Source organism: Heterodontus francisci, chromosome 23, assembly GCF_036365525.1.
Source record: "Heterodontus francisci isolate sHetFra1 chromosome 23, sHetFra1.hap1, whole genome shotgun sequence".
NCBI classification, from domain to species: Eukaryota; Metazoa; Chordata; class Chondrichthyes; order Heterodontiformes; family Heterodontidae; genus Heterodontus; species Heterodontus francisci.
In genome coordinates, this window is record NC_090393.1 from 38,432,264 (window position 1) to 38,459,912 (window position 27,649).

Here is a 27,649-nt window from a genome sequence, read left to right on the forward strand (position 1 = left end):
ATCTGGTTTAACATCTCACCTGAAGGATGGTGCCTCTGACAAAGCAACACTGCCGTATCAGCCTGGATTATGTGCTCAAGTCCTGAGAGCACATGAACCCACAACTTTTTCACTTGGAAGTAAAAGTACCACCAACTGAATCAAGTTATCGAAATATACAGTTAATGTTTCCAGTGAGTATAGTTTTTAATGTGAGCTGATTTTTGTCCTATCCCCAACATAGCAGCCTTTCTTAACTGTCAGTTTAGTCAGGGACAAAAACTGGATGGCTCAATGAATTACTCTATTGTTACCTTGTAGTTCTGTGTTTGAAACCAGGCCAGTTTTTTGGGGGGGATGTGGGCGTCACTGGCTATGTCAGCATTTATTGCCCATCCTTAATTGCCCTCGAGAAGGTGGTGGTGAGCTGCCTTCTTGAACGGCTGCAGTCCATGTGATGCAGGTACACCCACAATGCTGTTAGGAAGGGAGTTCCAGGATTTTGACCCAGCAACAGTGAAGGAACGACGATATAGTTCCAAGTCAGGATGGTGTGTGACTTGGACGGGAGCTTGCAGGTGGTGATGTTCCCATGCATCTGCTGCTCTTGTCCTTCGAGGTGGTAGAGGTCGTGGGTTTGGAAGGTGCTGTCTAAGGAACCTTGGTGCATTGCTGCAGTGCATCTTGTAGATGGTACACACTGCTGCTACTGTGTGTCGGTGGTGGAGGGAGTGAATGTTTGTGGATGGTGCGCCAGTCACGCGGGCTGCTTTGTTCTGGATGGTGTCGAGCTTCTTGAGTGTTGTTGGAGCTGCACCCATCCAGGCAAGTGAAGAGTATTCCATCACACTCCTGACTTGTGCCTTGCCGATGGTGGACAGGCTTTGGGGAGTCAGGAGGTGAGTTACTTGCCGCAGGATTCCTAGCCTCTGACCTGCTGTTGTAGCCACAGTATTTATATGGTTACTCCAGTTCAGTTTCTGGTCAATGGTAGCCCCTAGGATGTTGATAGTGGGGGATTCAGCGATGGTAAGATACTCTCTTGTTGGAGATGGTCATTGCCCGGCACTTGTGTGGCGCAAATGTTACTTGCCACTTATCAGCCCAAGCCTGGATATTGTCCAGGTCTTGCTGCATTTCTACACGGATGCTTCAGTATTTGAGGAGTCGCGAATGGTGCTGAACATTGTGCAATCATCAGCGAACATGCCCACTTCTGACCTTATGATTGAAGGAAGGTCATTGATGAAGCAGCTGAAGATGGTTGGGTCTAGGACTCTACCTTGAGGAACTCCTGCAGTGATGTCCTGGAGCTCAGATAATTGCCCTCCAACAACCACAGCCATCTTCCTTTGCGCTAGATATGACCAGCAGAGAGTTTTCCCCCTGATTCCCATTGACTCCAGTTTTGCTCGGACTCTTTGATGCCATACTCGGTCAAATGCTGCCTTGATGTCAAGGGCAGTCACACTCACCTCACCTCTTGAGTTTAGCTCTTTTGTCTATGTTTGAACCAAGGCTGTAATGAGGTCAGGCACTGAGTGGCCCTGGCGGAACCCAAACTGAGCATCACTGAGCAGGTTATTGCTTAGCAAGTGCTGCTTTTGATGGCACTGTTGATGACACCTTCCATCACTTTACTGATGATTGAGAGTAGACTGATGGGGCGGTAATTGGCCGGGTTAGATTTGTCCTGCTTTTTGTGAACAGGACATACCTGGGCAATTTTCCACATTGCCAGGTAGATGCCAGTGTTGTAGCTATACTGGAACAGCTTGGCTAGGGGTGCGGCAAGCTCTGGAGCACAGATCTTCAGTACTATTGCCGGAATATTGTCACGACCCATAACCTTTGCAGTATCCAGTGTCTACAGTCGTTTCTTGATATCACGTGGAGTGAATCGAATTGGCTGAAGTCTGGCATCTGTGATGCTGGGGACTTCAGGAGGGGGCCAAGATGGATCATCTACTCGGCACTTCTGGCTGAAGATTGTTGCAAATGCTTCAGCCTTATCTTTCGCACTGATGTGCTGGGCTCCCCCATCATTGAGGATGGGGATATTTGTGGAGTCACCTCCTCCAGTTAGTTGTTTAATTGTCCCCCACAATTCACAGCTGGATGTGGCAGGACTGCAGAGCTTAGATCTGATCCGTTGGTTATGGGATCGCTTAGCCCTGTCTGTTGCATGCTGCTTATGCAGTTTGGCATGCAAGTAGTCCTGGGTTGTAGCTTCACCAGGTTGACACCTCATTTTGATGTATGCCTGGTGCTGCTCCTGGCATGCCCTCCTGTACTCTTCGTTGAACCAGGGTTGGTCTCCTGGCTTGATGGTAATGGTAGAGTGGGGGATATGCCGGGCCATGAGGTTACAAATTGTGGTTGAGTACAATTCTGCTGCTGCTGATGGCCCACAGCGCCTCATAGATGCCCAGTTTTGCATTGCTAGATCTGTTCGAAATCTATACCACTTAACACGGTGATAGTGCCACTTAACACGGTGATAGTGCCACACAACACGATGGATGGTATCCTCAATGTGAAGGCGGGACTTCGTCTCCACAAGGACTGTGCAGTGGTCACTCCTACCAATACTGTCATGGACAGAAGTATCTGCGGCAGGCAGATTGGTGAGGACAAGGTCAAGTATGTTTTTCCCTCGTGTTCGTTACCCCACCACCGCCACAGACCCAGTCTAGCAGCTATGTCCTTTAGGACTCGGCCAGCTCGGTCAGTAGTGGTGCTACCAAGCCACTTTTGGTGATGACATTGAAGTCCCCCACCCAGAGTACATTTTGTGCCCTTGCCACCCTCAGTGCTTCCTCCAAGTGGTGTTCAACATGGAGGAGTACTGACTCATCAGCTGAGGGAGGGTGGTAGGTGGCAATCAGTAGGAGGTTACCTTGCCCATGTTTGACGTGATGCCATGAGACTTCATGGGGTCTAGAGTCGATGTTGAGGACTCCCAGGGCAACTCCCTCCCTACTGTAGACCACTGTCCCGCCACCTCTGCTCGGTCTGTCCTGCCGGTGGGACAGAACATACCAGGAATAGTGATTGCAGTGTCTGGGACATTGTCTGTAAGGTATGATTCCGTGAGTATGACTATGTCAGGCTGTTGCTTGACTAGTCTGTGGGACAGCTCTCCCAACTTTGGCACAAGCCCCCAGATGTTAGTAAGGAGGACTTTGCAGGGTCGACAGGGCTGGGTTTGCCGTTGTTGTTTCCGGTGCCTAGGTCGATGCCGGGTGGTCCATCTGGGTTCATTCCTTTTTATTGTCTTTAGTTGCTTTAGTATTGTTTTACTTAGACTAGAATAATAAATTTTAACACATTATTGGGTAACCTGAACTGTTGAAATATTTAGCTAGTTGCCCAATCTGTGCTACAATGAGTTGAGATTGCCTGTTGTGATAAATAGGTGGAGAGAATACATAAAGGGCAGAAAAACATGTGGAACGGAAACTAGAGGCTTTATCATGAAATGGGACCTGCTCCTCACCAAGTGTTGTAAACCAAAGCCCTCTTTACTCATTTGCTCTAGATTGCAGAAGCAGTTACTCAGCTGAGACTCTTATTTTTGTTCTATTAACCTTGTGACCTATTTCATCATGTACAATACTTGTGTTCTTAATAAGTCCACCTATTATTTGAATATTACTGTCATCAATCGCTCAAAAACACACGATAAAGCCCTTTCCATTCTTTCCTCAAGGTAATTATAGACGATGAAGGCCATTTAGAAATAGGCTAAAATCCCACCATTGCAGAATTTAATTGTTTTTTAAATGATTCTTTGCCATCACTACTGTATCTGAAACATAGGAACAAGAGGAAGACATTTCACCCCTTGAGCCTTTTCTGCCATTCAGTACGATCATGGCTGATTTATGACCTCACTCCGTATACCCACCTTTGCCCCATTGCTCTACAGAGAGCTGACATGGACTTGATAGGCCATCTGGCCTCCTCCTTTGCCATAATGACTCTATGAAACAGGTTGCCGCCTCGTGAACACTGATTTGTTGTACTCATTCAAAAGAGACTTTTGTGATACACTCGGAGTGTATCAAGCCTGTGTCCTCAGTACCTTGCTCTATGGCAGCGAGGCCTGGACAACGTATGTCAGCCAAGAGCGACGTCTCAATTCATTCCATCTTCGCTGCCTCCGGAGAATACTTGGCATCAGGTGGCAGGACCGTATCTCCAACACAGAAGTCCTCGAGGCGGCCGACATCCCCAGCTTATACACACTACTGAATCAGCAGCGCTTGAGATGGCCTGGCCATGTGAGCCGCATGGAAGATGGCAGGATCCCCAAAGACACATTGTACAGCGAGCTCGCCACTGGTATCAGACCCACCGGCCGTCCATGTCTCCGCTTTAAAGACGTCTGCAAACGCGACATGAAGTCCTGTGACATTGATCACAAGTCGTGGGAGTCAGTTGCCAGCGTTCGCCAGAGCTGGCGAGCAGCCATAAAGGCGGGGCTAAAGTGTGGCGAGTCGAAGAGACTTAGTAGTTGGCAGGAAAAAAGACAGAAGCGCAAGGGGAGAGCCAACTGTGTAACAGCCCCGACAAACAAATTTTTCTGCAGCACCTGTGGAAGAGCCTGTCACTCTAGAATTGGCCTTTATAGCCACTCCAGGCACTGCTCCACACACCACTGACTACCTCCAGGCGCTTACCCATTGTCTCTCGAGATAAGGAGGCCAAAGAGATTCAAAAGAGAGCTGGGCCTGTTTCTGGTTGGGGTGGCAATCACTTCAAACAAAAGCTAGGTATCCTGTAATATAAATCGATATCTATGTGATTTCCTGGACTAGTTTCAATTGCCTAAATGAGTCTGACAGGAATTTTCCAGATTCCACCCCCCCCCAATAATAGGCATGAGTTTTTATCTTTCTTCGTCTCTTCAGGAAACTATATGCTCTGGGTGGGTAGGGAGTATCTATCATGATGCATATAAGGCATCTCAACCATATGAAACAAGCTAGATGAACCAATTAATTTTGGGTGGGTAGGGAGTGTCTATCATGATGCATATAAGGCATCTCAACCTTATGAAACAGGCTAGCTGAACCAGTTAATTGTTTCCTGTCCGTCTTTTTATGTATCAGCTTGTGTCAAGAAACCCTTGCTGTTTTTGTACTAAATTTTTCTTTTGCTAATTTGCACCTGTGTTCCATTGACCTACTCACTTAATTTAAAATAATTTTACTGATTTACATTTTCCATATGAGTTGCTAACTTGTATACCTTCCTGTGTAAGACCAGCTCTTGGAGACTGCAAAGCCCAGGTTTCTTCAGCCATTTCTCATAACTCACACCTGTAAGACTAGGAGTCAACCTTATGGCTCTTAAGTGCACTGCCTGTAATGCTAGAGTGACCCTGTTTCCCACCCCCACCACCCCCCCCCTCCCCCGTCCACAACAATTTAGTCTTTTTGAGCAAAACTAGCCACAGAACTCAAGTTTGACCATTACGTCCTCTGACTTGTACGCTATAGTTTTCATCACATAGATCAGCATTCTATTACTTTTGATTGCTCTTCTGCATTGTTTGGACATGTTGAGTGCTGAGTCACGAAGGTTTCTTTCGACTTCTTCTTTAACTATTTTCAATTACCATTATTTCAATGCCGTTCATAGAGTGTGTGTCACCTATATTTCTTTCCTATGTGCAGAACTTTACTTTTGTCCACGTTAAATTATCTGTCATTGTTCTGTTCAACTTGTGTAATTTTTGCCTTCACTCCTCTGCTTCACTGCTATTCCTAATGTAGTGGTAGCCATGTCTGAATGTAAGTCATTGATGTAATTTAGAAACAGTAGTAGTCCCAGCACTGATCCCCAGGAATTCCACTCAGTCCTTCCCGCTTCCCGTAACTGTAGCAAGTAAAAGAAATGCTGCAACTAACTTTATCTTTTTATATCGTGAAGGAATAGCATAGTTGTTTTTGGTGACTTGGTTATGATGGTGTCTGTTTTGGTCTGGTTTTTTTGGTGTGTGCCCTTACTAGATGCTGCAATTTTTGAGGTACTTTGATGTAATGTTTCCCCCAAGTTTTAACTTAATTTAGGTCCTTCTGTTTTGTAGTTTATTTTTATTCTTAGCCGAAACTTCTCTCTAGAAGAAAGTGATAGTAGCCTGGGAAACCTGGTGAAATGTGTGGTGATTAAAAGTAATCTTGTGGCAAAAGTGCACCGTGCTGGTTTTATCACATTGTCGTCATGTGCATGACCATAGCAGAACAAAATAAATTTCTCCTATTTACTTAAATTACATTACAGTCTCTTTCAGATGGTTGGTGACTTGGAGGATCTTGAAAATGTTTTCAATAAAACGGACTCTTCAAAGGCTTTTGGTTCTGGGTCATGTTCTGCACTCATCAAACTGTTACCAGGCAACAAAGATCTTCTGGTGGCTCATGACACCTGGACCAACTATCAAACAATGCTGCGAATCATCAAGAAATACAAATTGTCCTTTAAATCCTCCCCAGGCGGTATGCATGCAAGTTTGGCCTTATGTAAAATTTTCTAACTTTTGCAGATACAAGCTTTCATTTCTCAATGTGCAGCCTCCCAAAACCTTAACTTAAAGCACACAAAAATAGCAGAGAATAAATCATAAATTCCATAATATATATTGGGCTGGATTTTGTGTTGGAAGTGAGTCTCCTGGCGCCGGGCTGAAATGGCAGGGGAAAATCCACCAACCCCACCTCAGCCTTTTCATGACTCCCACGGCACCCTTCCCCCCCCCACCAACGCCCCCAGCCCCAGAGCGATCCTCCATTGTTTTTTCGTCTAAGTGCCCCATGCCGGGAACACCGTCCCTTTAAGACTGGGAACCTGCCTCCAAAAGCTGCCGGCCAATCACCGGGCCAGCAGCTGAACAGTATCGGCAGCGCCAGCGGGAGCAGAGGTCTTGGTTCCAGCCCCAGCGCTGGAGTCTGGACCCAAGGTAAGTGAGGTGGGGTTGCCATGGCCAGTCCAGAAGGCCCCAGCGAGGGAGGTTGGGGAGGGGGGGTGTGGTCAGTAAGCCCAGGTTGTGGGTAGGGGTCCTGGGAAATGTGTTGTTTCCCAGCCAGAGCCCTCCGTAGGCCTCCGATTGCCCATGGAGGAGCCCACTTCCCCGGTTTTACAAAGCGCCCTCCCCGCATGGCGGAGGCAGCCCCTTGTTGCTGGTGGCGGCAGGTAGAGGCCCTTAAATGGTCGTTAATGGGCCACTTGAGGGCCTCAATTGGCCTCTGGGTGGGAAGGCCTTCGCCGGCCTATCCTGCCCCGGCAAGATTGCTTGACAACGGGCTGTCCGCCCCCCACCTCCCGTCGTGATTCTATGTGCCCACACCCCTGCCTCCGACCCATAAAATCCAGCCCGTTGTTTTAAGGTGGTTTAGGTTTGCATTGAAAAGTACAATAGATGAGAGTAGGCAGAAGTTATAGAATGCCATTATTTGGTGGACTTGGCTCAACAGTAAAATAATGCAAGGTTGCTTGCTTTGTAAGCTGCTTTTATACTTTTGCCGGATCTCAAGAGAACACAAAAAGTATTGCCACCACAGCGGCAGCAAGCAGTGCCAGCAATTCCTCACCATATGCCTTTTAACATTTGGAACTGGTGTTCAGTTCAGTCCGTACTTCTTGATTAAAGGTCTCCCTTCTCTGCTGGTTATAAGGTTTTAGGTGGTATCAATCATGGTTTCAGTAGTTGCTGATCCTGAGCATAAAAATGTTCATAATTTAATGTATTAATGATTGATCTCATTCAGGGAAATCCTAAGGATGGCTGGTGTGAGAAATGAAAAAAAATCTTTATTGAGCAGGTGATGCTCTTTTGAAGTTGAATTTGACGCCAGGCAGTGGTGGTCCAGATTTTGCTACTTTTTTTAAAAACTGGTTACAATCTGTGAATAAAACACCTCCACTTCCAATTTCCACATGGATTTGCCACTTTGTGAATTGGTAATTGGTTTGCAGTTTGTTGTTGGTGAGAAGAGAGGGCTTGATGCTATTACTGTCAGCATACAATACAAAATCCTGCCATTGAAACTTCCAGCAATCATTAAATGCAACAGAACTTATAGGCTTATCAACACCCTAATGAGCAACTTGCCTCTATCTTGGTGACGAGACAAGCTGAACACAGACTCTCAACAATGGTCTGCCACAAGCACCAAATTTTTCAGTGGATGTGCCCTGCACCAAATACTGGAATTTTGTCTCTACCAATGACATGGCATGGCTGGTGCAGGCATTAGCACTAGAGGAAGCAAGTAGGACACTTACAAGCAACCTGGACCTACCAGAATGCTACTTCTGGACCTGGCACCCACACCCCAATCCAGAGAAGGCAGTTGTGTCAGCATTCCATCTGAACAATAATGCAGCTGGGAGAGAACTCATAGTTTCCTTCTGTAGAAGACGACTTTCCTATGACCCCAACCCAAAGTACCTGAGTGTCACCCTGGACAGCATTCTCACCTACCAGCCTCATCTCATCAACACTGGCCAAAAAGTAAAACCAGGGTGAACCTGGTCAGGAAGGTTCACTGAAACATCATAGAGAAGCACAGCCAAAACACTTCACACTGCAACAGTGACCCAAGTCTACTCTGCTGCAGATACTGCTCTGCCTCATGATCCTGTAGCCGCTACACAAAGATCATGCAGCTACATACTACCATGAGGATGGTGTCGGGGATGCTTAAGTCCACTCTAACTGAGTGGCACCCAGTGCTGTTTCACCTTGCCCCTTCTACCATTTGCCACAACACCATCGTGTTCTGAAATGGAAAAAGTCATGAGCAACTCTGACCTTCCCATTCATGTAGACTGGAAAAACCCACTTCGAAAGTGCTTAAAATCATGCTGGCCATTCTGGGAAACAGCAGCTAATATTCATACAGCTGATGTCAACCATCTATCCAAACAGAATCCTGCGATGCATGTAGCATAAAGAACCAACACCTCATCACTGACCTCCCTCAAAGACGGTGGACAGTGCTTAACTGAATCTGTACAGGGCATGTATGATGTGACCACCTGCTCCATAGGTTGATGCTGAGGGATGACCCAAAGTGCAATTTTTGTCAGTCCCAGACCATGGAACACATCAAATCAACCTGCCCATTAAGATCTGTATGGGAGACACCTCATTTCTCCACTTGGCATCTCTGGAGGCCATTGAATGGATAGCCGTGCTAGACATCCCATTATAAGCTTCTGCCGTCCTACAAAAGTAGTAGTTGGTAGTAAGAACAAGAAATGCTGGAATCACTCAGCAGGTCTGGCAGCATCTGTGGAAAGAGAAGCAGAGTTAACGTTTAGGGTCAGTGACCCTTCTTCGGAACTGACCAATATTAAAAATGTCACAGGTTATAAGCAAGTGAGGTGGGGGTGGGGCAAGAGATAATAAAGGACAAGGTGCAGATTGGACCAGGCCACATAGCTGACCAAAAGGTCATGGAGCAAAGGCAAACAATATGTTAATGGTGTGTTGAAAGACAAAGCATTAGTGCAGAATAGGTATTAACAGACTGAATATTGAACAGCAGCAAGTGCAAACATGAAAAAAAACAGTGAGTAAGCAAACTGAACAAACTAAAATGAAATGAAATAAATGCAAAAAAAAGGTTGTAAAAAACGTAAAAAAGAAAAAACAACTAAAAATGAAAGTAAAATGGGGGGCTGTCATGCTCTGAAATTATTGAACTCAATGTTCAGTCTGGCAGGCTGTAGTGTGCCTACAGTTGTTAGTACTGTTTTCCTGAAGTGGAAGGATGTTCTGTGCCGCAGCGCGCAACCCATATGCATAAAATTATTCAAAAAGTTACCTTCAATAAATGCTTCAGCTGAGACATTCCAAAATATGAATATTGAAGTAGGAATGCTTAAAATCTGTATGCATTTGTACCTGTTTGCTCACTGGCACATATGTAAACATGAAAGTTGCTTTCTTAAAGTAGAAGATTAGAGTTATGAGGTTCTGGAAATTGCACAGTATTGAAGCTACCCCTACTAAAATCTGCTTTTTCAATCCTGTTGGTTTCTTTGGTTAGTTGACGTCACCATACCAGGAGAGAAGCAGGCATTTTCATCTTATCCTGGGGCTCTATTTTCCGGTGATGATTTCTATATCATGAACAGTGGATTGGTGAGCAATTTCTTGCTGTGTATTTTAAAATCTCCTGTTATTTTTTCAGCGTTAGTTCTTAAATGAGCCTTAAATATATACACACACCAGCAAATTATCCATGGCATTACTCATGGTAAGTCAGAGGGTGGCACATCTTGATGATATGTGCTTGCTAAGCCTGACATTAACCACCCCTCTAATTTCTAAAAGAGCCTGAGATGCCCCACCTCCCCTCTCTCATATCTTGTTACTGCTCACCCCTATGTCTGTTTGCTTGTCTCCGTTCCCTCACCATATGTGTTTTTTTCCTTTCTTTCTTCCCCATCATGCCTGTGAATCTCCGCAGAGGAAACAGTAACATTGCTGAATTGTGTAAACATTCATAAGATCATTCATCAGAGTTGGAATCGAGCATGCACACATTCCACTGCTGGTTATAAACACAAATTATGTTTATATAGTGCCTTTTAATGCAGTAAAATGCCCCAAGACACTTCACCAGAGCATAACCAGACAAAAATTGGCACAGAGCCAAAGAAGGAGATATTAGGACAGGAGATTAAAAGCTTGATCAAGGAGGTATGTTTAGATTAGATTAGATTAGAGATACAACACAGAAACAGGCCCTTCGGCCCACCGAGTCTGTGCCGAACATCAACCTCCCACTTTTACTAATCCTACACTAATCCCATATTCCCAACAAACATCCCCACCTGTCCCTATATTTCCCTACCACCTACCTATACTAGTGACAATTTATAATGGCCAATTTACCTATCAACCTGCAAGTCTTTTGGCTTGTGGGAGGAAACCGGAGCACCCGGAGAAAACCCACGCAGACACAGGGAGAACTTGCAAACTCCACACAGACAGTACCCGGCATGTTTTAAGGCATATCTGAAAAGCAGTGGATGAGAGGTGTAGGAAGGGAATTCCAAAGTTTAGGACCTCAACAGCTGAAGGCATGGCTGCCCCTGGAGGAATAAAGGAAGTGAGGGATGCATAAGAGGCAGGAGTTGGAAGAATGCAGAGCTGGATGGAGTCGTACGAATGGGGAGGGCTAAGGCCATGAGGGATTTGAACACAAGGGCGAGAATTGGTGATAAAGGGAGTTGGTGGATAAGGATCCATTGTAGGTCAGCAAGCACAGGTGATGGGAGGTGGAAGTAAGCTGTCTCTGTGAGGAAGCGGCTGTAGGAATGGAGGGTTGTCAGCTCAGGGTCAAATAGGTCAGCAACTTTGCAAAAAGTCTGGTTCAGCCTGAGATAGTGGCTTGATTAGGGGGAGTGGTCAGGTTGGAATCAATAGCTAGCGCAAGGATTTTGTACTGAGGGCTGAAGGCACTAGCCTCATAGTTTAGTGATATAGCACTGAAACAGGCCCTTCGGCCCACCGAGTCTGTGCCGACCATCAACCACCCATTTATACTAATCCTACACTAATTCCATATTCCTACCACATCCCCACCTGTCCCTATATTTCCCTACCACCTACCTATACTAGGGACAATTGCTAATGGACAATTTACCTATCAACCTGCAAGTCTTTGGCATGTGGGAGGAAACCGAAGCACCCGGAGGAAACCCACGCAGACACAGGGAGAACTTGAAAACTCCACACAGGCAATAACCAGAATTGAACCCGGGTCGCTGGAGCTGTGAGGCTGCGGTGCTAACCACTGCGCCACTGTGCCGCCCTTTGTTTATTGTAGAAAATGTTGGCTCATTCAGGGCTTGATGTTGGGCAAGCAGTCTGACATCTGAGGCAATAGAGGGGTTGAGAGTTAATGGTGAGGTGAAGCGAGGTGTTGTTAGCATACATGTCGAGCCTGACATCATGGGCTGGATTTTTGTTATGGAGGCGGGAAACAGGAACCAGGTCTGGATCTGGGTCAGCAACCCTCCTCCAGTGGGAAACTTTCAGATCGTAATTTTCAAGTGGGTGAGCCCTTAATTGTTATGAGTTGGGTTTCCTGTCCACTTGGAGCCAGATGGAGATGATCAGATCAAGTGCGGACTCATGTAGACTCACACGGTAGCCATCACTGACATTGCTTGTTGTCCTGAAGGAGATATCATCTGCTTTTCACAGCACTAAAGGGAAGCAAGATGTTGCAGGGAAACTGGAGGGCTGGCACTAGGGACAGGGCAGACCCTCGCTTCATTGATGCCATCCTGGATCTAATGCTGGAGGCTGTGAGGGAGAGGGGGGAGGCCCTCTCCTCAATGGGTGACAGGAGGAGGCCACCTCGTCGTGCAGCAGGATCACCTATCTATTCAGTGTCATCTCCTTCTGCCTCCTTCTCTCTTCCCTCCCCCAATGCGCTGACTCATTCCAGGGCCTCGGTGTCCTCAAGGTCCACACTCTATGGAAGGACATGTCCTGGAAAGCGCAGCAAACCACCACAATGATGAAAGCCATTACAGGAGGGTATTGGAGGGAACCACCTGAACGGTCCAGGCACCAAAATCCAAGGCAGTCTGGACTGGCAGAGGGTGAAGGAGTCACGGCAGCTGCCAGGAAAGGGAGCATGCATATGGGGGAAGCTCTGGTTGTGACCACAGACTAAATGGACATTAAGGGAGAGGAAGCCCTTCCTGTTCATGAATCTCACTGGCTGGTCACTGGGTGCCTTGCTGGTCACATCAATGGCGCCCTGCACCTGGGGGAATCCAGCGATGGAGGTGAAACCCAATGCCCTCTTTGCCTGCTCAGGTCCATCTATGTCAGAGTGGATGTAGTCCCCCACCTTCCGGAATGTGGCATCCGTGACCTGCTTGATGGCCTGTTGAGCTGCCAACTGTGAGATGTCACCTAGGTCCGCAGCTGATCCCTGGAACGACCTGGTTGCATAGAAACTCGGTGATGTTGACCTTGATGGCTGCAGTTAAGGGACTGCATGGGGGACATGAGGCCTCAGGTCATTGTGAATCAGATCACAAAGGTCCAAGAGCATCTGCCTGAATTGGCACAGCATCCTACAGCACTGGTGCTCTGTCATTTGTAGGTAACTGACTCTTGGACAGTGCACCTGATGTCAAGGACAGTGCCGCCTTCCCCTTGCAGACCTCACTGTGCTCCTTTTGCTGCCTCCTGCCCAGAAGGTTACATCCTGATTGCTCTATCCAATGTCAGAGAAGTCTGTTCCCATCTGAACACCCTCATTTGGGGTTCATTCACCAGGCCTTCCCCTGCTAACCCTAGGTGCCCATGTGATGCCAGTTGCCTTGTGTCCTTCTCTGGATTCTTGCCACTCACCACTAAGAAAAGCAAGTCTCACAGCTCCAACAATGGCTACTCGGTGACACTTTTGAAGCTGCTGAGCTTAATTTTATGCATCAGCATTATTTTAATCACCTCTTCCCATAGCCCTCATGGTCCCCAGTAGTGTTCATATCTTGTACACCCTGCTGTGTTCCCCACATGGCATTCTCCGCATTCTCTACCTTTAAAAATCCCAAACTGCTGCTAACAAGCCTGTTAATGAGCTCCATAATAAGCTCAGCAGGCAATTAATTGGAGGTGTGCAGGGTTGCCATTCTGTCTCCTGGCATCCCTTTTAAAAATGGCTTTGCGCCGTGGAGGTGGCAGGACCTGGTGCTGACCTCAGAGAACTTGGTCTTCAAATTGCACCCGCACTCAGTGGGCTTTAAAAATCCAGCCCCATGTCTTTGGATGCTGTTGCCGAGGGACAGCATTTAGGTGAGTAATAAGAGGGTCCAGAATAGATCCTTGAGGAATGCTAGCAATGATGATGTGGGGGCAGGAAATGAAAGCATTGCAGGAGATTCTCTGGCTACTGGTTAGGTCAAAGTGGAATCGAGCAAGGGTCATCCCATTCAGTTGAACAATGGGGGAGAGGTGCCTGGGAATTGTGTTTTTCATCAGAGGCAGATGCCTACGCAGGCAGCTGCAAACTTTTGTTTATAGTTGGATTTTTTTCATTATTCCTGCAAACATGGGGAGTTGGGCTTGGTAATTTTTAAGTGCAGGTGGGGGGAAGAGTTTGGGATACTCAGCACACTTGGGGTTGTGTTGCTATTAGTGGAAGTTGTCGGATCCAGGTTGTGATTTTTTTGTTATTTATTCGATATGAGCGTTGCTGACAAGGCCAGCATTTGTTGCCCATCCCTAATTGCCCTTGCAACGATGGTGGTGAGCTGCCTTCTTGAACTGCTGCAGTCCATCTGGTATAGGTACACCCACAGTGCTGTTTGGAAGGGAGTTCCAGGATTTTGATCCAGCGTCAGTGAAGCAGCAGCGATTATAGTTCCAAGTCAGGATGGTATGTGGCTTGGAGGGGAACTTGCAGGTGGTGGTGTTCCGTGCATCTGCTGCCCTTGTCCTTCTAGGTGGTAGAGGTCGCAGGTTTGGAAGGTGCTGTTGAAGGAGGTTTGGCGAGTTGAAAATATTGAATGTGAAAACATCCTATTAGGGGTCAATGGAAGGGGGGGGGGTGGGGTATGAAGAATTCTCATAGTGGCTGACTCTTAAAAGAATGTGATTTAGTGCAACCTTTGGTAAAAATGTGAGTGGAGAGAAAGGTGTCTGATAATATGAATAATGGGGAGAAAATAATAAAGAAGAAAACATGATATACTCGATCACATCGATGACTGAAACAATTTTATTATAAAAGTACTGAAAGGTGAAAATGATGCATTATTAAACAATATATTGTTTTCATTTTTTCCTGTCAGGTTGCTCTAGAAACCACAATAAGTAATAATAACGCACAATTGTGGAAGTTTGTGCTGCCCGTTGGTTCTGTGATGGAGTGGTTAAGGAATATAGTAGCTAATCGACTGGCTAAGAGTGGTGCAGAATGGGCTCGAATTTTTAAGAATTTCAACAGTGGCACGTAAGTTCTGTTAATCTCCAATGCTTTGTCTTGTGTGGCATTTTTTCAATTCACTTATGGGATGTGGGTGGGCTGGTACGGCCAGCATTTATTGCGCATCCTGAATTGCTCTTGAGAAGGTGGTAGTGAGCTCCCTTCTTGAACTGCAGTAATCCTTGTGATGTACGGCCATTGCTATTGGGGAAGAAGTTCCAGGATTTTGACCCAACAACAGTGAAGAAATCGAGATATATTTGCAAGTCAGGGTGGTGTGTGCGACTTGGAGGGGTACTTGCAACTGGTGGTGTGCCCATGCGACTGTTGCACTTCTTGGTGGTAGATGTCCTGGGTTTGTAAGGTGCTGTTGAAGGAGCAGCTAGGCAAGTGGAGAGTATTCCATCACACTTCTGACCTGTACCTAGTAGATGGTGGACAGGCTTTGGGAGTCGGGAGGTGAGTTACTCACCACAGAATTCCGAGCCTCTGACCTGCTCTTATCGCCACAGTATTTATAATGGCTGATCCAGTTAAATTTCTGTCAGTGGTAACCCCCAGGATGTTGATGGTAGAGGATTTACGATGGTAAAAAGAAAGACTTGCATTTATGTAGTGCCTTTCATGACAACTGGATGTCTCAAAGCGCTTTACAGCCAATGAGGTACTTTCGAAGTGTAGTCACTATTGTAATGTAGGAAACACAGCAGCCCCAATTTGCGCACAGCAAATACCCACAAACCGCAATATGATAATGACCAGATAATCTGTTTGTGATGTTGGTTGAGGAATAAATTCCCTTACTCTTCTTCGAAATACTGCCATCCTCCCGAGCATGCAAATGAGGCCTCAGTTTAACGCCTCATCTGAAAGATGGCGCCTCTGACAATGCAGTACTCCCTCAGTACTGCACTGAAGTGTTCGCCTTGATTTTTGTGCTCCAGCCATGGAGTGGGACTTGAACCTGGAAACTTGTGATTAAGAGGTGAGAATGCTACCAACTGAGCCATGGCTGTCGCATGCTGTTGAATGTCATGGGGATATCGTAAAATTTTCTCTTGTTGGAGATGGGCATCACCTGACACTTGTGTGGTCTGAATTTTCTTCCTATTTATCAGCCCAAGCCTGAATGTTGTCCAGGTCTCGATGCATACAAACGCAGACTGCTTCATTATCTGAAGAATTGAGACTGGAACTGAACATCAACGAGCATCCCCACTTCTGACATTATGGAGGAACGGTCATTGATGAAGCAGCTGAAAATGGTTGGGACTAGGACACTGTGTCCTGTGTAAATCCTGCAGTGATGTCCTGGGGCTGAGATGATTGGCCTCCATCAACCAGAACCACCTTCCTTTGTGCTAGTTATGATTCTAGCCAGTGGAGAATGTTCTGCTAATTCCCATTGACTTAAATTTTACTCAGGCTCGTTGATGCCATACTTGGTCAAATGCGCTGTGATGCCAAAGGTGGTTGCGTTCACCCCTGGAATTCAACTCTTTTGTCCATTTTTGTATACTACAAGCTGTTTTTAAAGAGTTATACACCATTCTCCCAACTTATTCTGGAATCCAAAAATAGCGATTCATAACCTTTGTAATTATGTGGATATTTTTCTATGCTGTCCCTATGCTACAGGGAGAGAGCACAGACTGTATAATGCAAAAATATACTTTACCTATCTGGACTTGTAAAGTGACCTCTTGAGTAAGTTGATCGGTTTCCACATGTCAGATCAGAAAAATAAATCAGTTGCATTAGAGGATGAGTTTTATGGACCGTCTATTTTTATTTGCAGTGAAGACAAAGTTGATGTGTGAATAACTTCTTAAATTAATTCAGGTATAAGATTATTTTAGGTTGTGAGTGACGTAGCTGAGCATGAGGAGCAATAACACCTTGAGAATTTATAATGGCAAGAATCAATCTTTTAAAGGTCCCATTTTATCTTTTTCAGTGTTGGTTTTTCACTTAACATTGAAAATCTAACTTCCGCTTGAAGATTAACTCTTCATTGTGCATATAAATACAAGTGCTAAGTTAGAATGTTTTTTTTTGCAGGAATAGATCTCAAATCAGTGTCCACAGTATTATTAGCATTAGAAGTTTTAGATTTTTGCCACATTTCACTGGTGAGTTAATTGGTTAAGACTCCAAGGCCAGGATTTTATCTTGGCGACAGGGGTCTTGACCGCTGGCTAAAGCGCAGCGAGAGCCTTGCGTTTCCTCCTCTGGGGAAGGCCTACCAAGTTAAGTGCCAATTAGGCTCTTAAGTGGACAACAGCGGGCCTTCCTCCAGGATTAAGGACCCCAGTGTCAGAAGAGCCCTGCTGAGAGCTGCCTGCCAATCAGAGGCTAGCAGCTGCCAGCCAATCAGAGGCTAGCAGCTCTTTAACTGAGCAGCCCCACTCCAGAGGTGGTGGTTGCTGCCAGTACTGGACTCACTGGAGGCCCTGAAATCAGTACATCCACTATAGGCTAACACTGTGTGTAAAATCATCTTTATTTTTATATAGCGCAGAAACTAGATATCCAAGAAAATGCAAATTGAGTAGTCGGGGCATTACTGACTTGTAACCAATAAAATCGAATTTAATTCTCAGAAAATTGAAATCACAACACTTGGATTCTGCAAAACATTCGCAGTTCCGATTGACACCTTAACTCTAAGGAAGGCAAAGCTTGAGAAATGTTCATTCAATTTGAATTCCTTCCTCTCCAAAATATATTGCTAACTTAATAAAACATATTTGTAAACATATAGGGTGGATTTTCCTGCTTCTGTACCTGGGGCTTTTGGGGGCAAGGAGCATATGCCCATCAGGAAGTCTGCCTGATTTTCTGCCCGTTTAAGTTGTTGGACAGGAAAGTGATCAGACCTGGTTTGGTGTGTGCGCTCCTCCTTACCGGATTTTTTTTTTTCTCCCCCCCCCCCCCCCCCCCCCCTGTAGTCCTTGTGCCCAAGTGCGTCTAGAAACCCAGGACCGGTGCAGGAATATCTGCCCCATAATTTTTAATATAGTTTAGTTTAGAGATACAGCACTGAAACAGGCCCTTCAGCCCACCGAGTCTGTGCCGACCATCAACCACCATCCTACACTAATCCCATATTCCTACCACATCCCCACCTGTCCCTATATATTTCCCTACCACCTACCTATACTAGGGGCAATTTATAATGGCCAATTTACCTATCAACCTGCAAGTCTTTGGCATGTGGGAGGAAACCGGAGCACCCGGAGGAAACCCACGCAGACACAGGGAGAACTTGCAAACTCCACGCAGGCAGTACCCAGAATTGAACCTGGGTTGCTAGAGCTGTGAGGCTGCGGTGCTAACCACTGTGCCGCCCCATTTTTAGGACAATCCTAAATGGTGGGGCCAGCGGTCAAGAGAAACTACCACAATGCACCAATAAGCATCTGACATAACCTGTAATAAAGTAAAACAAACTTTTTACAAAATTATTTAACAACCTAATATAACAGAGGCCCAAAGTGCATGCATATTCTTTTTATATGCAAGTCACCTGGTACGGATCCAATAATCCTAGTTTGCTGGTGCAGGAGGACTGGAGAGTTGGCAAATCATGCTTAAATAACTTGATTGAACTCTTTAAGATAACGGAATGGGTTGATCAAGGTATTGAAGTAGATTTTGCATGAAGTTTCGGAAGACATTTGACCAAGTGCCACACAAGAGGCTTGTTCAGAAGATGGAAACCCATGGAGTTAAAGTGAAAGAGGCAGTATGGTTATACAATTGGCTAAGTGACAGGAAGCAGAGGGTGGCAGTGGATGAATGAATGTTTTTTGGATCTATTACTCTTTGTTTTTCATAAAAGGCCTAGACTTGGATGTAGGAAACAACATTATAGAGTTTGCAGATGCTGTGAAACTTGGCATACTTCAAGATTACATAGGATGGTGAAATGGGCAGAAGCAGATAGAATTCAATGCAGAGAAGTGACGCACTTTGGGAGGACTAATATGGAAATGCTATATACTATGAATGGCACGATTTTGAAATGTGAAGAGCAGAGAGACCTCAGCATCCATATACACAAATCCTTAAAAGGTAGCAGGGCAAGTTGATAAGGTGGTCAACAAAACATGTGTTTTGGGTTTATAATTAGAGGAATAAAATATAAAAGCAGAACTTTATAAGTAACTTGTTAGGTCTCAGCTGGAGACCTGTTAACAATTCTGGGCACCGCACTTAAGGAAAGATATTTAAAGACCTTAGAAATGGTACAGAGGAGGTTTACCAGATTGTTACCAGGTATGAGGGACTTCAATTATGAGGAGAGATTGGAAAAGTTAGGACTATTCTCTTTGGAACACAGCAGATTAAGAGGTGACTTAATAGACGTTTTCAAGATGATGAGGGGTTTTGTTAGAGAAAAACTATTGCTTCTGTTGTGTAGGTCAACAACCGGAGGTCATACATTTAAAATCATTGGGGAAAGATCTGGATGAGAGATGAGGAGATACGTTTTCGCTGAGTTATTGGGATCTGAAACGCTCTACCTGAAAAGGTGGTGGAAGCTGATTCCATAAATAATTTTAAAAGGGAGTTGGACAGGTACTTGAGGATGAGGAACTTGCAGGGTTTGTGGGACTAAGCACAACAGCTCTTTCAAAGAGCCAGCACAGGCATAACGGGCCAAATAATGGCCGCCTGTACTGTAAGTTTCTCTGATTTTATATGGACAGATTTCCTATTTATAGGCTTGAAATGCTCTCCAATTTTGGTAGGATAACCATAACTTGGATCTTTCTTCCTTGGTGCATGTTTCTGTCTTTGTCTTCCCTGCCACTTTAACATTCACTCCATCTGCTTTAATGGATCCTCAAATAATGTACTGTATATTGCAGATTGTTAATGATGAAACATTAAGATATTTATAGTGTTTACATTTTCTTTTATAGATACAATAATGAATGGATGATTGTGGACTATAATTACTTTACACCAGGCCAATTTGATACCAGAGAGAACTTGCTAACAATTCTGGAACAAATACCGTAAGTTTGATTGAGATCCTCTTGATTCATTGTTTTCCTTTTCTGGAATAATCTGTGAAGAATTCTGCTCTTACAATGTGAGATTTCTGCATTGATTATATTTACATTTATTTACAAAACAATTGTAAATAAATATAAAATGCTTATTATATTTTGAAGTCTTTTGACTTTTTGCTTAGGCTGTCTGTATAGCTAGAATAAATGCAGTTTGTTGATTGTATTCTGCAGATTGCTATTGTGCATGTTTTGCTGTTGTATTTCATAATTTTTCATGTGACTTCCTTCTGTACAATTGCAGTGGACAAATAGTTACTGCTGATAAAACAGATGAGCTGATGCAGAGGGGTTACTGGGCCAGTTACAACGTACCGTAAGTGTGGGTTTTGATGGACTCTGCTTAACATTGACTCCATAAGCTAATGTTTGTAGCTTTTGTTCCCGTGTCTCAATAACTCAAATTTGAACTATTCCCTTCAAGTTCCATAGCCTAACAGCATTCCTATATGTACTCCCCAGAAACCCAAACATACTCTTACATTGTTCCTTTCCATTTGGATTTTGTATTCGGTTATCATACTTACACCCCTCCCCTGCCAAGACATCTCTAATGCAAGGACATATTTTTAGTGAACCCAATCAACAGATCACGTTCAGTTCTTTCACAAACCATATGAGCTATCATGGACACTCTCCACCAATTTGGCCTTGAGGAAAAGTAATAAATAAACAATCCCGCAAATATTTGAGCAAATCTTCAGAATATTTATCTATTTGCACATTTCCACCTGTCCTACTATCCATCACAAATATTGCAATTATTTCTCCTGTCCTGTGGCATATTTCATTATCTCCATCTTTACCATTGTTGTAATCATTTCTACCCCAGCCCCTGCAACACGAGTAGTATTGCATCCTGTGCAGTTTTTGATTATCTCAACCTATACTATTGCTAGAACAACAGTCCCTTTCTAAATTGGACTTTCACCATTTTACTGGAGTTAATAATAGTATCTCAGGTGCCAACCTTGGCTCAGAGTCAGTAATTCATGAGTTCAAGCCTCACTCCAGAGATATGAGTGTATAATCTAGGCTACCTCAATGCAATTGAGGAAGTGCAGTCGTAAAGGGTACGAAATAACTACAAATTCTTTTTTTTTCTGCTCACTCTTGCTCCTTCCCCTCTCCCCTCCTCACACTTTGTCTCTTTCTCTCCCATTTATTCACCTTTGACGTCTTCAAAGGACAGAAAACAGTGCTTATGCTAGGTCCTAAGTGATGCTAATTAGCTCAGTTTTACCTCATCCCACTCCACCCTGTCCTATGTTACCAGAATTGAGATAACCATGAATGAGAGTAACATTTTGTCTCTTGTCAGCAAAAGGTTTTATTTTTTTCCACATCTCTGAAGAATTGGTTATTCAATTTTCATTCATTGCTAAAATCACTGACGACAAATTACAACCACAGTAGTACTTTCTGATTTCCTTGTAGTTGATTGAATGAGCCATAATATAAAAATGCATATATTAAGGTACGAGCAGATTGGGTATAACTGGGTGAGATTTCCCATCACTAATTTTGTTGCAACAATTATTTGTTGTATTAAAATAAATCTGGTTATATTTACATTGACGTTTTACATCTCAGGAATTTCTCAATGTCTTGTGGGATGTTTAACTCAGATTTTTTGTGAGAAAATTTGGTGCAATGTGTTGGAGCATCATTACAGAGTGCCAAAGTAGTAGCTTGCAGAAACAAGTTCCTCGCTACCCTGAGTTTGCAGTCTTGCTCCGATTGATTTGAGCATCCCCTTAGTGGAGAACATTCCCCTCCCTAGAGAAAGAGAAATTCTGAAGTAGTACTGTCCTGGCCCTTGCTCATGTTGCTCTGGTCAGTTCAGAACAGCAATGGCAGAGATATGTGACGCTGCTGCCCCTCTCAGCTATAATGCTAAGTGACCTGGGAAGACCCAGAAGGGAGAAAAATGGGGAAAAGATGTATAAGTTAATATTTATGTAATAATGAAGTCAAAACCATTATATATTTTGATGAATTAACTATGACTCATTAAACTTTTCACTTCTGTAGATATTTTGAAGAGATCTTTAATGCCAATGGTAGACGAGCCCTGGTTGAGGAATTTGGAGACTGGTTCAGTTATAACAAGACTCCCCGAGCTCTGATATTCCATCGAAATCAGTCTTTGGTTACAGACATGGATTCAATGATTAAATTAATGAGGTATGTAGAGCTTCATCAGCCAAGATAACTGCTCTACATTGCATTGATCTTTTAAGCTAGTAAACACAGTTCACCCAAAATTTCTGCTGTAATTGCCGGTACATTACAGTAACATAAAGGACTTGGGTAAACCTGATTTTAGCTCCTGGATGCTGGTTCATTTGCTTGAAATTGCTGAATACTAAATAGCATAATTAGTACTATTTAGTGCATTTTTAAGATATTAAGCAGGTTTGACCCACCTGAAATACTGGATTTAATTTCTATATTGAGACTAACTCTTTAAAGACATTTTTTAGAATACTAATGCCCTTGGTTTAAAATCAGCTTTTATATATCAATCTAATTTTTCTCGCACTTCAGAATGTATCCACGATATTATACATTTTACAGTGAAAATATGTCTTTCTGTATATAAAGTTCACAAGGTTTCAAAACATTTTTCTGTTCATTTCTGTTAGTCAGCATGCTCACTGTGTTTGTGTTTGCATGCATTAATATAATCAGATAGTAAACTTAACATTTAGATGAAAATTACTTAATTTAACAGAGTTCCATTTTGAAGCAGAACTTTTTGTATTCAGTCAGTTTCTGTTCTCATCAATTTAAAAAAAATTATTAGTCACTCGTTTGGGCGTTTGTGTTTTGAGTCCTATGCTACTGCAGTGGTAATAGTAAACATCTTGATCCATTTTAATGACCACAAAGAGCACTGTAACATTTTTGTTTTGCATCCTTCCTAATGTAGAAAGAAAGGGCATTTAGAAAAGTGATGCTTGCAAATTGTTGAAGCATTTACAATGATTTCACTCATCTGACTGCCTTGCTAAGTGGTGGGATTTACTGAAGTGAGGTGTAGCCATAAAACTAGACTAATTTCTAGATGCCTTTGATTTTTTTTTAACTCCCAACTTGTACGATATCAACTTCAAAACTGCATCACCTTAATAATGAACCATAATTACATGTTATAATTCGAAAGATTTTATTATTGACTTCATGTCACTAAGATTGAGTGCAACACCTTTCTCTTCTGGTTCAAAAATAAAACAATGTTAATAGACAGAAATGTAGATTTAATCACAACATTTCATAGAAGGAAAAAATAATGGACTGGATTTTTGCTGCAGCGTGGGAAACTGAAGTCGGGGCCATTTCCGAGTCCCAAAACCGCCCTCCCCGGGGTAACAGTGGTCCCCTAGTTTCACAAGGGTGACCCCTTGATTGCTATGGAGACAGGTTTGGCATCTGATTAACAGCCATGGGGGCAGGGCAGGAACGGAGGTGGGCAACCAAAGTGCGGGCCCAATTTAAACTGACTATGGCAGCCATCACTATGGCTGCTGTTTCACTGCAGTGACTGCAGAGTGAAAAATCACAGAAGAATTGAATTCCACAATATCTCAGCAGAGTCAGAGACCTGGAACCCGGGACAAGGCAGCCCCTCAATTTTCAGATGCAGACCTGAAGGTCATGCTGGAGGCCAAGAGGAAGGAAGTCCTCTTCTTGGGGGGTGGCAGGAGCAGACCATAGTCCCAGACAAAGAAGGTGTGGATAGACATTGCTGCCACAGTCAGCGGAAGAAGTGTGGTGAGAAGAGCTTGGATCCAGTGTTGGAAAAGGTTCAATGATCTGATACGTTCTGGCAAAGTGAGTGCTATCCCCAACCCTCAGGGCCTCTGGGTATTCTACCTCCAACAGACACAAGTTGAGGAGCCTCAGAGCGCATTCTGCTCCTGAATGTGGGTGGGGTGTGTGCACAGGCCACTTACTGAGCCTTCAGTATGGCCTAGAGCCATGGTGGTGCTGAGGACCTGTAACTACTCACACATGCACCTTCTAATGAATAGGACCAGCTGCCATTCGCCATAAGAGGACAGTAGTGCCTTATCTCACTCTGTCTTATCCTTGCAGGAGAAACGGGCACATAATGCCCGAGAGAGGGCCCAAATGGGTGGAAGTGTCCCCAACCTTCACATTATCACACCCATGGAGGAGGGAGCGATGGAAATAGCCAGGATCGCAGTTGGCATGGCAAGATGGGCACTCATTGTGGAGATGGTGATTAGAGAGGGCAATACGTTCTTTAAGGGGGTGCATTGCATTCTATCCCATCTGACAGCATGCTGAACATTGAGTTGCATTGGGAAGCCTCAGCACTGTGGAGGCTTCTGTTCTTCAAGGCTAACTCTTATATCCTCCTCTTTTGTATCCCACAGGTTTTTTTAGATTAGAGATACAGCCCTTCGGCCCACCGAGTCTGTGCCGAACATCAACCACCCATTTATACTAATCCTACACTAATCCCATATTCCTACCAAACATCCCCACCTGTCCCTATATTTCCCTACCACCTACCTATACTAGTGACAATTTATAATGGCCAATTTACCTATCAACCTGCAAGTCTTTTGGTTTGTGGGAGGAAACCGGAGCACCCGGAGAAAACCCACGCAGACACAGGGAGAACTTGCAAACTCCACACAGGCAGTACCCGGAATCGAACCCGGGTCCCTGGAGCTGTGAGGCTGCGGTGCTAACCACTGCGCCACTGTGCCGCAGTGTAGACCTCAATCCAAGGACACCCTCACCTTCGCCATCACCAGCCCAAGAGGAGCCATTAAGCTCTGAAGAAGCACTGTCACCCCTTACAAGTGCACCATCACCAACGCAGATGCACTCACCTCGGGTCTCTTATGTGGTTAGATAGGGTGGCACTGGTTGAGCATGGCACTCATGCAGGAGGGGGTGCCAGAGGCACCTGTGAGCAGTTCCCCTTGGAGGAGGAGGACGGACACAACCCTGCTCAGCAGGGCACAGATGCAGGGCCGCAGGTGTCATTGGAAAGGAGACTATACCTAGACCAGCAGCAGATGTGCTCCCACATGCCAGAGTTCACTGATACAGTGCGGAGTCATGGGCAGAGGATGGAGTCCATCCAGCTCATGTATGCGACAATGGTTTGGGGCTTTGAGCACATGAGCTCCTCCATTGAGAGAGTGACCAGCTCTCATGTAGAGCAATATGTGGCAGCACTTGAAATGGATGCAGGAACAGTGCACTGACATACACAGCATGCTTGCCACACTATGTAGCCTGGACTGGTCAGTGGCACTTGTGATGCAGAGATGTTTAGAGGGGATGCTAGTTTCACCCCAGCTGGTGTTCCCCTCCAGCCATCCGGAGTACCAGCAAGGACTGAGGATGTCACTGAGGAGGATGAGGGTGCTAACCTCACGGGGCAGCAGCATCATATTAGGCCTGCTTGGCCCCTCTGACAGAGGGAGTATCTGTACAGCAGGGCCCAGTGACGGAGGCTGCCCCTGCAATGATTCAAGTGCAGCAGCCTCTGGGGATGCTCCCCACGGGCACCTCCATGACAAGGATGACTGCCACGTACCTCTCAACTGCAAGCTGAGACAAGGGAGCAAGGTACCCCCACCATCTCCAAGGCCACAGGGGGCACACTGCATAGAGGTGGCCACGTGCAGAAGCTACCGCATTGTGCAGAACACTGAGTAGGCCACTGGGATCACTGGCACCATATAAACAATGACTCTTGAAGCCACACGTGTGAGACTCCTTTTATTGTTGCTGGGACAAGAAAAGAGACAAGAAATGGGGAAGGAGGGTTCCTCAGTGGTGAGGACAAAACCTCTGGGCAGATGTTGATCCTTCATGGTTTAGTTTACATGGTTCCAGTCTGCGTCCTGAATGGAGGCATTAGCATAGGCACCTCAGAGTGAGTTCCATACCATGCCATTCATCCTGGATCAGAGAGGCTCAGTTGAAATGTTCCTGAATCAGAAGATCCCTGACATTCATGGCATCTTGTGAGACTTTTGTACCGTGCTTAGGCATCTCTCTGTGCAACCAGAGCACCTTGGTGCTCTGCATCCTCTTTTCCACCTTCTCCTCTTCCATGTCCTTCTCCTTCAATCACTTGTCTCCTTCCAGGGCCTCACCATCCTCAATGTCCTCACCTCTCTGGAGGGCCATGATGGAGAGTGCAGCAGACCAGCACAAAGAGCGAGACCCTTGCAGGAGGATATTGCAAGGTGCTACCAGGCACTGGAACTGCATCTTCAGAAGCCTGATGACCTGCTCAGTGGTGGTCTTGGTGAGGAGATGGCTTTGGTTGTATCGCCTCTGTCTGGTCTCTGATAGAGGGATGAATAGCCATCTCTTCAGGGATATTACTTGTCGTCTAGAATCGATTGGCTGACTTTAGGGGTTGAAGTGAAGAGCTGCCCGAAGATTTTTTTTTATATTCGTTTATGGTGATGTGGGCGTCACTGGCCAGGCCAGCATTTATTGCCCATCCCTAATTGCACATGAAAAGGTGATGATGAACTGCCTTCTTGAACCGCTGCAGTCTGTGTGGGGTAGGTACACCCACAGAGCTGTTTGGAAGGGAGTTCCAGGATTTTGACCCAGCGACAGTGAAGGAATGGGGATGTAGTTCCAAGTCAGGAGACTGTGTGGCTTGGAGGGGAACTCGCAGGTGGTGGTGTTCCCATGCAACTGCTGCCCTTGTCCTTCTAGGTGGTAGAGGTCATGGGTTTGGAAGGTGCTGTCTAAGGAGCTTTGGTGCGTTGCTGCAGTGCATCTTGTAGATGGTACACACTGCTGCCATTATGCGTCGCTGGTGGAGGGAGTGAATGTTTGTGGTTGGGGTGCCAATCAAGCAGGCTGCTTTGTCCTGGATGGTGTCGAGCTTCTTGACTGTTGTTGGAGCTGCACCCATCCAGGCAAGTGGAGAGTATTCCATCGCACTCCTAATTTGTGCCTTGCAGATGGTGGACCGGCTTTGGGGAGTCAGGAGGTGAGTTACTCGCCGCAGGATTCCTAGCCTCTGACCTGCTCTTGTAGCCACAGTATTTATATGGCTACTCCAGTTCAGTTTCTGGTCAATGCTAATCCCCAGGATGTTGATGGTGGGGGATTCAGCAGTTATCATGCCATTGAATGTCAAGGGGAGATGGTTAGATTCTCTCTTGTTGGAGATGGTCCTTGTGTGGCACGAATGTTACTTGCCACTTATCAGCCCAAGCCTGGATATTGTCCAGGTCTTGCTGCATTTCTACACGGACTGCTTCAGTATCTGAGGAGTTGCTATTGGTGCTGAACATTGTGCAAATATCAGCAAACATCCCCACTTCTGACCTTATAGAACATAGAACAGCACAGTACAGGCCCTTCGGCCCACAATGTTGTGCCGAATCTTTAACCTACTCTAAGATCAAACTAACTACCTACCCTTCATTCTACTATCATCCATGTACCTATCCAAGAGTCGCTTAAATGTCCCTAATGTATCTGCTTCTACTACCATCATTGGCAGCGCATTCCACGCACCCACCACTCTCTGTGTAAAGAACCTACCTCTGACATCTCCCCGAAACCTTCCTCCAATCACCTTAAAAT

General features: G+C 45.1%; 1 protein-coding gene across 2 annotated transcripts in view; it reads left to right on the forward strand.

Moving 5' to 3' along the window:
- The window catches only part of plbd2 (phospholipase B domain containing 2), a 51,858-nt gene that overhangs the window by 17,236 nt on the left and 6,973 nt on the right, over positions 1-27,649 (forward strand). For both annotated transcript variants that reach the window (XM_068055121.1, XM_068055122.1), the window contains exons 5-10: positions 6,271-6,485; positions 10,044-10,138; positions 14,821-14,981; positions 19,886-19,981; positions 20,280-20,351; positions 22,070-22,222. In XM_068055121.1, the coding sequence (XP_067911222.1) occupies positions 6,271-6,485; positions 10,044-10,138; positions 14,821-14,981; positions 19,886-19,981; positions 20,280-20,351; positions 22,070-22,222 (792 nt within the window). The remainder of the gene's footprint in view (positions 1-6,270; positions 6,486-10,043; positions 10,139-14,820; positions 14,982-19,885; positions 19,982-20,279; positions 20,352-22,069; positions 22,223-27,649) is intronic.